Below are 12492 nucleotides of genomic sequence, written 5' to 3' on the forward strand. Positions count from 1 at the left end.
AAGCTGAACAATCTAATATCACATTAATAAAACATTTAATAAGGATGGGTAAATAATAAGTTAAATGCAACCAAATAGGTGTTTTGTTACCTTTAATTGGTATGCAGATTCAATCTAATCTGTATTTTGAAACACCTCTTTGTATACCACATTATCTGTTTTCTTCTTTTGATGATCATCATGACATATTAAAACCTTGAGCCTCCTCCTATGAGCAACCCTGGATACAGCCACGTACAACTGTCCATGTGTGAAGACAGGTTTCTTCAAAACCAATCCGACATTTGATAATGATTATCCTTGGCTCTTGTTAATTAACATAGTATAGGTAACCATGATAGAAATTTGTCTCTTTTGGAATCTGAATGGTATCCTATGATCAGATGGAATTAGCGTTATACGTAGAATAAAAACTTTCTACTCTGTGTTGTTCTCTGTTAGGCTTCTTGCCTCGATGATGTGGTTCTCCAATTTAGTCACCGCTAACCTAGTACCATTACATAGACCTGCAGAGTGGTCTATATTCCTTAACAACATAATCAGGATCCCTACTTTGAGTGTTAACTTATGGTTAGGAATCCCAGAGCATCTGATAGTGTTAAGAAATTCTGGTGTTTGTACTGATGCCAACATATCGTTGTTCACCTCATTTTGACATGTCGTGTCCGAACTATAATAAATTTTGGCTTCTCCAGGATTCAGGCTCATCATGAAACTATTTATTTCATCCACCATTTGGAGTATAGGTGCAAAATTGGCTTTGTCTTTAATGTGTGCTATTGGAACACCTGAACAATTCAGGGTATGTTACTTTGCAAATTTCAAGTATAGGGTCATCCTACTTTTCAATAAGATTATCGTCAGATATTTGAATATTGTCTATCCCCTCAATCGATGTTTTACATTTACCATCTCCTATTGCAAGAATCCATTCAGCAAGCAATCTAAGATCATTGTTGCTATCATCATTAACCTTAGCTCTGAGTCTCATGTTCTTTGTTAGTGCCAAAAGCTTGCAACTATTCCACAGATAAGATGAGTTTATTGTTGCGTTTACAATATCTTGTCTACTACCTTTAGGTATCATCGGTAATATTTGTCAAAAATCACTCCCAAATACAATAATTTTTCCTCTGAATGGCTAGTCAAGGCTTTCTGGATTATTGAATCTCAATAGGTCTCTCATCGTCCTGTCAAGGATTTCTATGCAAAGTCTATTTACCATCGGAGTTTCATTCCATTTAATAAGCTTGGCCTTTATAATCAAATCTGCCAAAGCACTATTTTGCTTTATATTGCATGTTGAGAATTCATTTAGGTTGATTGGGATTGCAAACCGCAAATGTGATGTTCTTCCATCAGGTAATAACAGGAATGCAATTCCATTCGAGGCAACCAATAGAACAATTTGCCCTTTCGACCTGATCGCAGTAACTAGGGTCTTCCAAACAAATGTCTTTCCAGAGCCGCCATAACCATATAGAAATAACTCATCACCTTGTCCGTTGTTCATAGCTGCCATGATGGTGTCAAATACCTTTTTTTATTCATCGGTTAGCTTTGTCAAAGAGTCAGCTAGTTCTGCGCTAAGCCTACGTTTATCATAGCGCAATTAGTCTAATATCAACCTGTTAATCCCTGACTGAAACAACTGCTTTGAGGATAAGTCAATGTTTGGAAATGACATGGATGGAATCTCTTTTAAACTCTTGTAGGATTTAAGAATCTTTTCAATTTCTAAAAGAGTAAGATTCATCATCTCTTGACCTATCAGCTGTGTATCTGTAAAGAGAAGCCACAGATGGTTTTTAATTATTAATTATATAAAATCCAATATTGAACTAATTTCTTCGAATAAATAATCCAAGAATACAAAATGTGTGTTATGATTGAGTAAAACCGAACTTTTCAATGGTAAAGATAGATCAATCCTAAATATAAGCCTTGATGCCGTATATGATTACATGTGTTTTAACAGATAAAAACATGTAAAAATAGCCACACGCAAAAATATTTTATATGATTAGCACAAACAATTCTTGATGTCAAAAATATACCAATTTTTATTTTTGTCATTGACACATGTTGCTCAAATACATTTGTCCGTATTAAATAGTCATGTTGAGTGGCCTATTTAGTCTTCCTGCTTATAAAATAATATAATCAATGAGATGCCAAAAACTATTTGTGTGCATGTATGTCTTGGCCATGGTATGTATTGTGGTAGGACCATAATTATTTGTTTTCTTCTTAGTTAGCTAATGAATTAAAACATAAATTATGTGTAACGTCTAATATGAAAACTTATTATTTGAAACTTGAAATAGTAGTGCACATAGCAACATACCATGATTCTCGTATAAGTTTGTTGAATATATAGGATATCTTCCGATAGGATTTTCCAACTCCTTTCCCATATATTCTGGCCTTGTTATTGAGTTTGATATTAGAAGAGTTGCAAACAACTTTCTTAGGTATTTACCGGAACTCCAATGGCTTGCTTCCTCGATGGCATCAATGTACTCCTTGGCATCATCAAGAATACCTTTCGCATAACATGCATCTCTATAGGTGGGGTACACAACACCGTCAATGGTTCTAATATCCTCATAGCTTGTCGGGCCTCTAAAAAAATTTAACAATATCGAAGATAATAAATTTCACCGGATCTAGGAGGAACAAAGAATATCCGCCTAATTACGGAATGTGATTTCTGTGGAAACCATTTTCTTGGTGTCGAATTCCAAACAAACTTAGAAGGAAACTCTGCATATGTTAGGGTGCGGGCTCCAGTGTACTTCTTATTTTCTTCAAATCATCTTAGGAACATCGATTCTTTTACGGACGCTTTCCTGGCAACATCTTGGAAAACTACTGGTTGCTCACCAAGCAATTGAAAGCCCAAACGTACAACTAATAGGTCTCTATAATGAATGTTATAACCAAATATCCTCCATGCTGCTTCACATGGGAATATGTATCTACAGTTATAATACATATGAACTTCATCACACTCATCATTCTCTGCATCTGTGTTAGCACTGTTATAGATTGAAGCAGTGACTCGATCATTCCCTTTGTCATATACTTGATTGATCTTGATTAGTTGCACCACTCCACATTAATGTGAGTGTCATACCTCAGTAATAATTTTCTGTTATGTGGGACAACATATCTATTATCAAGATCAATCCCAGATTTAATTATTGTCTTTCCATCTTCCTTCAGTTTGTGAATAGGATATCCATCCTCATCAACCGTTGTACTATCAATAAATCTCTTGAAAAAATGTCTTATGTACTTTTTATTTTCCATGCATGGTGAGTCTTGTTTAATGGTTCCACATTGTCCGTGCATCATGTGTTTCTCTACAGCTTCATAGTATGCTGGATCGGCCTCTTTATCTGGTATCTCAGCGTATATAATTTGATCAATGTCTTCTGGGGTTGGATATTTATCATCTATATGTGAAAACACTAGAATATGCGCATGTAGCAAGCCTCACTTTTGGAATTCAATGGTGTATACAACTAAAAGTATTTAGAAAATTTGTTAGTTAAATAAATGGATTTTTTTTAGAGACAGAAAAGAGCTATGATGATGCATTATCCTGTGCCCTTCTAACATCCCTGTCAATAACCTTTCTTTGTAAATTTTCCAATGTATGAAATATTAAAAAGTATAAAAAGATGGTTATGCCTTATAAAATAGTTACGAATTGATTTCTAATGTGTTTGATCTATATTTTTTGTCATAGTAGTATAAGGCTAATAATCTAAATCGTAAAATACTATTAAATTAGAAACCCTAAGATTATGAATGGTCAAATACAAATTTAAATCTTAGTATATCAACTAATAGCAAGGTTGGATATTTACTTGCAGTAACCCTTCCAAAAATCCTTTTCTTTCTTATGTCTTGTATGAGCCGATCAAGTTTCACTTTGAAAGCTCTACAAACAACATTTGGTCTGTCTTTGGCATTAAGTTTCCTATTCTTAAGAAAATCTTCTAGTTCTAGCCACTTAGGATTGCAAGTGAATGTCAAAAAGAGATCTAGATAGCCAACCACCCTACAAATAGTCATTGCATCTTGGTAATTTTGTATCATGTATCTCAGACCTCCTGTGAATGATGATGGTAGTATAATACATTTTTTCCTTGATGAATGCGTTGTTTCACCTCTCAAGACAGCTTCTGCTAAACCCCTATACATCTCACACCTAAATTTGTCCTAGTCCAAGCGAATATACATCAACCTTAAAGACTCAATCGTTGAATATGCATCCACCAAGAATTGTTGAAATAGTCTCCTTACGTAAAGCAATGGCGATCCATTAGCTAACCTCTCTTGTACGCTAAAGGCAAAGAATTCCTTCATTGAAACATGTTCCCAAGGCTTTTCAGAAGAACTTACCCTTCTATTTAGTGGTATATCTCCCTTGTAGCCATCTTCTCCATAAAGAAACAATAAAGGATACTGTAATCCCAAGTATCCAGGGTTAAGTTGGTTTATTCCCTGTAGCCTTTCCCCTCATGTCTCGACCATAATATCCCTATCTATTTTCTCGAGATCAAAATCACTAACTATCAACGCAACTATTTCATTCGTAGATGGGAGATTATACCTTCTTCTATCTTTTCCATACTTGCCTAATAATCTTAACTTTACATTAGATTGATTATCAACTGTTATTTTTTTCCCAGCCATGCGAAATGCCTTGACTAAAACATTTTGTTCATCTAGCATCAACCTCAAGTCTCCAATTATGTCTTCATGAATCTTATTAGTTTCTTCTCCACTGCATGACGTTATAAAGGAATACACCTTTAATTGTCAAGTAATCTGGGTAAACAATCTAAATCATATGTTAATAAAAAAAAAGTGCTCGTATTGTACATGTCTGAAATACCTTACTGTTGAAATGCGGTTTTGAATCTCATTATGTGTATAAAAAACATAAAGTTGTGCAAATTTTGTTGTGTCTCCTTCTTGTGATAAGAGACTTCCGATCAAGTGGTAATTCTCGCCATATAACACAAATGTACGTGGTCCTCTCCAACAGCTCGAGCACGATCAATCTTAGCACCCATAGAAGTGAATTGGAACATACTATTATATGTTCTAATGTTTTCATGAAAATGCTTGCTTCTACTGTCATCACCAAACAACAAACATATAGGACTTTAGGAGCATCTTGTATTTGAGGGATTTGAACTTGGCCGCCTTTACAGCAAAGTGTGTATTTCAGGTGATTTGTGTTGTAGTGTTTTTCTATCCTCTCGTCATACAAAAAGGTGCATGGCAATATTCACACTTGTGCCTTGCATATCCTATGTGCCAATATTCTACAAAATAGGATGAATAAAAGTTTGTGCATATATTACCAAACCCCGAGAATGATCCATTCAATTAAGAGTTTGGTTTTATCGCCAAATCACTTTCGTTATACCTTCGTCTACTATTTGTGCCCGATTAGCAGATCTTCCATTGTTGTGGCATCCGCTGCTGCCTATAAATTTTTTTATGTCAACTAAAATTCAGATGAAAACTCATTAACTAATAATTGAATTTTCAACCTTCCCTATTGTGCTCCTTTTCTGAGCAACTTGGTTGGACAAGGGATTTGTGTTTGATACTCTAGGCTTCTTCTTTTGTTGGGACGCTGTTTGATTTTTTCCATACCACACACCAAATTCTTATTATTTAAAACTTGATTTGATAATGAGCTTTGAAGAACCATGACCAAATAACAAAACATGTTTCAAAGAATATTAACTGATTAGCTGATACTTACTGGCTGCTTGAATAATATGGTGAGCTGAGTTCATTTCAGTACTAATCATATCATACTCATTTGAGATCCCCCCGCATGAACTATTTGTATTAGGAGCATTAGTTCTTGACTGGTTCCCTGTTTTTGTGTTGATGTTAGTAAAATATTCATTCTAAAATGACCAAAAATGTTTTAGTTTAATGATATTTAACAACCAACCTAATCGATCTCTCCTGTAGTAGTTTTGTCCTTTCCTAGCCATCTTTAGGGATCTCTCTCTTCTTGCCTCTCGTCCCCCTACACAAATCCATTTCAAACAATTTGAGGAACAAAATGAATACTATTTTGTGGTATCTTAATTTTGGTAAAAGGTTTACCATAGTGTTGGAATCATATCATCTTTGTTGACTAGATACATATTCAAAATATTGGATTATATTATAGTAAGAAATCACTTTATACATGAAGAAGAAGCTCTTCTGGCATGAACCATATAACCTATGTGGCCGAGCATTTGAGTTCCTGCAGTCGTCGTACTTAGAGTTTCCACCGCTCCTAAGTGAACTTGGTTTTCCTTATCCTCACAGCAAATGGTGGACACAGTGTGTTTTGTATAACTGATAGGTGTTGCAAAGACATGTTCGTTTATGACCTTTGGTCTTAATCTTAAATTCGTTTGTAAGAAAAATGAAAACATTAAACACCTGTCATTCTATCTTTCTACCCTTGGCTATTTGGGCTGGTTAATTTGTTAATCTTCCTCTTTGTTTTGGTCAGTGTGGAGCTTTGTTGTTCTGTCAATCAACATTGGATATGAAGAAACACGATTTAAAATAATTTTGAAGACTCTAGAAAAAAATTCACATGTGAATAAACTTGAGTCTATGATGTTATGTGAACTTTGCATTATAAATTTAAGAGTAAAGTATCGTTTTTGTCCTCAACGTTTGGGGTAAGTCTCAAAGTTGTCCATAACGTTTCAATCGTCCTATTTAAGTCCCTAACGTTTCAAAATTGACTCAATGTTGTCCTCCCGTTAAGGATCCATTAACAGAATTGACGGCGGGATAAAATTGAGACGATTTTGAAATGTTAGAGACTTAAATAGGACGAAAACGTTAGGGACAAAAACGATATACAAAAATAAATTTTAATTTAATTTTATCTTTCAATAATATTAATTTTTTACTGTACATAGTATTCAATTATTTTATAATTACATCTAAATAAATTACATTTAATCACATTACTTTCATTTTAAATAATTTTTTTTATAATTTTAAAGAATTTTGATACATTAGAGACAAAAGGTATAATTTATATTTTATTATATATATATATATATATATATATTATTTTTTTCGTTTCTGTAAGTTTATATACTAGTCATTCTACAAACATTTTATGATAACTAAAAATTTTTAAGAGTAAAATTATAAAAAAAAATTAATTTATTTAAAATGAAAGTAATATGATTAAGTATAATTTATTTAGATGTGATTAAAAAATAATTGAATACTATGTATAGTAAAAAATTGATATTATTAAAGGATAAAATTAAAATTTATTTCTATCTATCATTTTTGTCCCCAACGTTTTCGTCATATTTAAGTTCCTAACGTTTCAAAATTGTCTCAATTTTGTCCCGCCGTCAATTCTGTTAACGGATCCCTAACGGCAGGACAACATTGAGTCAGTTTTAAAACGTTAGGGACTTAAATAGAACAATTGAAACGTTAGGGACAACTTTGAAACTTATCCCAAACGTTGGGGACAAAAACAATACTTTACTCTAAATTTAAAATCTATACACTTACCAACATTCTGACTCAACGAGTTCAAGCTTAGTTCTGTGAAGGGTTGTACTTGAGTCACTACATTTCCTTCGGCCAGTTATGATATCCTCATCTTACATTTTTCATCTATAGCACTCCTGTGTTTACTCCTAGCAATAGATCGAGATGGACTTTAATGAACCCATTTGATTACATATAGGTGGACACCGAATAAAGTCTTACTCTGCATACATTAAGGTTCTATTTAGATGCCTTGTAGAAAATAAAACAACTTAGATATATGATATGTTAATACCCATGGACATTGAATGTGTATACTATACCATGAGAAAGAACAATTGAAAAGTTGAAGTCTCCTTTCTATACCAGCTGGAGCTAGTTAATTTAATAGATTTTTTTGTAAACTTGATTAATCTACTTCACTATATGTTTGAAGAGGTGTTCTGGTAACACATGAGTAAACCTCACCTTTTTATCCCCGCCAAAAAAATAACTAATAAATGAAATCTACTTTTAATACATGATTGAAACTTACATAACATTATTCGCAGCACTGGGTCGATGCAACCAATAAGCCATGTGTCAGCTGAAGCAAGAATGAATGAATACATATATGTATTAAAGGTGATACGATTAGAATAAGTGGTCTTATGTAGGATGCATCCCAATTCTCGGTATCTATATTGTCCTTTCTCACCATTGAACTTGGGTTTGTTTACTACTTATGTGTTGAAATCACATGATGCTGGTCACATGAACAGATTTAGTTAAAAGAGTGTGGGGGTAATTGCCCTCATTGGATTTTAAATTATTTTCTAATAATATATAATAATAAAAATTATTTGCCTTCATTATATAATTAATTTTGAGTCTATTATATTATTAAATAAATTTGTTAGATTTAACTTAATAAATGTATAAAATTACTACAAATTGATTTGATTTTAAAAAGATTATTGTATTAAAATTGTTTTAAAAGAAATATTAGAGAATTATAATATTTTTTTATTACTATTAGTAAATATGATATACTAATATTTTACTATTATATTATTAAAATTTATAGTTTAGAATTTAAAATTTAGGAAGTTGGTCAAAAATAAAAAACTTCATTAATGTTAACATTGTACTTATTTTAATAATAAATTTAAAAAAACTAATAAAACTATTAGAAACATATTGACGGTTTAATAAAAAAATGAATAGTCAAAATAAATATGTAACTCTAATATGAATTATCCCAAAAGTCTAAACCCAACCTACCGCCACATTTCTCTGCTCTTTGACGTTCTGTATTTTTTAAATTTTTTTCTATTGTTGTGTGTTTTGTTGAATAATTATATTATTGTGTATTTTTTATTGTTTGGTTCATGTTTATTTTTAATTAAAGTTTATTAATATTTTTTTAAAAAAAAGTTTGCTGTGTATCGTTGTTGTGCTTTTAGTTTTTTTAGAATTGTGTATTTTTTTTATAACGATCTTTTATGTATTAATTAATTGTTTAGGTTTATGATTTTTTTAATAATAACAAAACATTTAAAAATAATTTTTTTTTGCGTGTTAGCATTGCTCTTATTTGCATTTTAAATTAAAAATAACTAATAAAAATATTAAAAGTATATTGACTATTTGTTAAACAAATAAAATTCAAAATGAATAAATAATAATTCTAATCTTACTTACCCAAAAAGTCCAAACTCAACCCTCTCGTGGTGCTGCTACCTTTCTCTATTCGTTTATCTTTTTTTTTTGTAATTTGTATAGTAATTATATTATCATAAATGTACTTGTTGACTGCTTATGTGTTGAAATCACATAGTGCTGGCCGCATGAATAAATTTAGTTGAAAGAGTATGGAATAAGTGCTTCTACTAAATTTTATAAATGATTTTTTAATAGTATATAGTAATAAAATTTATTTGTCTTTATTATATAATTAAATTTTACTCTATTATGGTATTGAATAAATTTATTAGATTTAATTTAAAAAATGTATAAAATTATTGTGTTAAATTGATTTGAAGTTAAATAAAAATATTGTATTAAATTTGTTTTAAAAGAAATATTATAGAACTAATTTTTTTTCAATAAGTCAATATTTTAGACAAAAATTCAATTTTTATATTATTAGAATTTATGGTTTAGAATTTAAAATTTAATATTTAGAATTAACGATGTTGGCAAAAAATAATTAATTTCGTTAGTGTCAGCATTGAACTTGTTTTAATATTAAATTAAAATAACTAACAAAACTACTGTTAGAAACTTATTGACTATTTAATAAAAAAAATGAATAGTCAAAATAAATGAGTAAGTCTCATATTAATTAGGGGTGTGCATGGGTCGGGTGAAACCGGGTTTGATGTGATCCAGACCCAACCCGAAATATATACCGGACCTATTTGTTAGACTTGAACCTGACCCTAAATCCGATGAAACCTATACATTTTCGGGCCACGATTATACTGGATAAAAACTGGGTGAAAACCGGGCCGTTAACATTATATTACATTGATACCTTCTTGTAAGTTAGCATGTAAAAATATCCAAATTTCTAAGACTCCAATAATTATTTGACATGGTAAAATTCACTTAGAAAAATATAATAAGAACCAACTCTTCTCTAAAATTAAAGTATAACTATAATCAATACTAATATTGCCTAATAACACCAAATATTTAAATCAATACAAATAACACAAGATTATGCATTAGTCTAAAGTCTTATGCATTTTAAACATAAAATATTAACTTATAGTCTTATATATAATGACTAATAACATAAAATATTAAGGTTTACAACACTTAAATTTCACATAATAATAGCTATCATCCATCACTAATAACACAAAATATTAATTATGTATGATGACCGAGTCACCGGGTCGATTTCGGGTGACCCGAGCTATGGCCCGGACCCGACCCAAAATAATGACCGGGTCTATTTTTGAGACCCATACCCAGCCCTAGACCCGATGAAATCACACCAAATTAACTCCTAAAGTGTTCGGGACCGAACCGGATCTTCGGGCCGGGCCGGACCATGCACACCCCTAATATTAATTACCCCAGAAACAAAAGTTATTTATACTCCAACCATAACTTTTCCTTTTCATCCAAGGTGAGACTTTATACCTTTCAGGCTTTCAGAACTTATATATAGTGCACAATCATAATAATATTGCAGTAAAATCTAATGGGATTCTCCTATAAAGGCGCAGAAAATATTTTTTTAATATTTTTTAATAATTAAAATTTAATATATATAATCACTTAAATTATGTTATTTTTATTAAAATTAGGTCAAACAAATTAATTTGACTGAAAAATAGTAAATCAAATTTTGAATTTGTCTAAATTAATATTATTTTTTATAAAAAATGACTATAATACCCCTATTATATAAAATGACTAAAATACTCTTATTATATATATTAATTTTGAGAATTCTAAATTCTATTCCTTTTTTTTCTCTATCATTATAGGGTTAGAATTTAAAATTTTCAAAATTAATATATATATATATATATATATATATATATATATATATATATATATATATTAGTTGTGTTTTATAATAGGAATATTGTAGTAATTTTTTATAAAAAATATTAATTTATATCGGTTTAAAAATTTAATTTATTAATTTTTTTTGTTAAACTGATTTGTCGAGTCTAATTTTAATAAAAATATTACAATTTAATTGATTATATGTATTAAATTTTAATTTTTAAAAAATATTTTTAATAAAAAAACGTTTTTGACATCTTTCTCTAAGTGGTTCCCAAATCTAATAAAAGTCTCAATCCCAATTCAATAATCTTAGGAGTGGAAGCTTAGGAGGCCAGTTTGTAAGTAGTGTTATGAAGACAAAATAATTGAAGTGAAGGAATTTGAAAATAATAAAAAATTAAGAAAAGAAAGAAGATAGAGGAAGTTGGTTAGTTTGTTAAGCTTGGCGGGAAAGTTGGTTGGAGATATTTTATGATTGGTTATTGATGAGAATGAAGTAGTTGTTAATGTTGCAAGTGTGAGGAATGTTGAAATTAGTCCCACATCAAAGAAAGGAAGGAAGAGTAAGGAGTTTATAAGATAAGAGACCCATTAATTTAACACTTTAAGGTTTTGAGTTGGATGTGGTATCATTTTATCTTATGTTCTCTCGCTTGATTTCTCCTCGAAGTCTCTACGGTTGGCCCAATAAGTGGTATCAGGTCTCGCTTGATTTCTCTTCGAAGTCTCCACGGTTGGCCCAATAAATGGTATCAGGTCTGATACTTTTAAGGAGTACTCAAGTGAACCCTCATATCAGGAATGAAGTAAGGTCTGATACTTTTAAGGAGTACTCAAGTGAACCCTCATATCAGGAATGAAGTAGTGGTAGTAGTGGAGTCAGAGTGTGTGTATTTTGCGTTCTCTTGAAATAATTCTGATTTGACAATGGCGAAGGAGAAGGAGGAGGAGATCAACAGGAGGATGACGGTAGCCACCATCAACATCTTCCACTACTCCTTCATCACCGTAACGTGTTTCCTGGTTAGTGAATTTTAATATTTTATATAGACTTTGCATTCAAGAATCAAGATCGGTACTACTCTAAACAAATCATCATGCATCTTTAATCACATTGCAACGTTTCAATTTAAGTTCCTACATTGTGATGATAATTGTGTTAATTATTTGGCTGATTTCAATTGGATCATGATTTGATGCAATGAATGCTGTATAAATTGATTGTGTTGGTGTAGGAAATGACAGAAATCATGATGCTCCAAGAACTGATAAAGTTGAGCCCATTCAAGATCGAACTCTGCCACCGATGGATGAACTGAAAGAAACTAAAATGATGCACCAGGGTAAGTTCTTCATATCAATTCACTTTCATTTAATATGGATTTAGTCTCATGCTTTATGTGCAAT

General features: G+C 31.1%; 1 protein-coding gene across 1 annotated transcript; it reads right to left on the minus strand.

Annotated features, from left to right (window-relative positions):
• Window positions 1-417: 417 nt before the first annotated feature.
• Window positions 418-1522, minus strand: LOC148550435 (uncharacterized). The gene is made up of 3 exons (XM_088494488.1): window positions 1338-1522; window positions 910-1019; window positions 418-788 (listed from the first exon to the last, which is right to left on the minus strand). Exons 1-3 carry the CDS (start codon window positions 1520-1522, stop codon window positions 418-420), a joined length of 666 nt encoding a protein of 221 aa, XP_088350614.1.
• Window positions 1523-12492: the final 10970 nt, after the last annotated feature.

This window comes from Arachis ipaensis, chromosome B7 (genome assembly GCF_059453495.1).
Source record: "Arachis ipaensis isolate K30076 ecotype BB chromosome B7, ASM5945349v1, whole genome shotgun sequence".
NCBI lineage: Eukaryota > Viridiplantae > Streptophyta > Magnoliopsida > Fabales > Fabaceae > Arachis > Arachis ipaensis.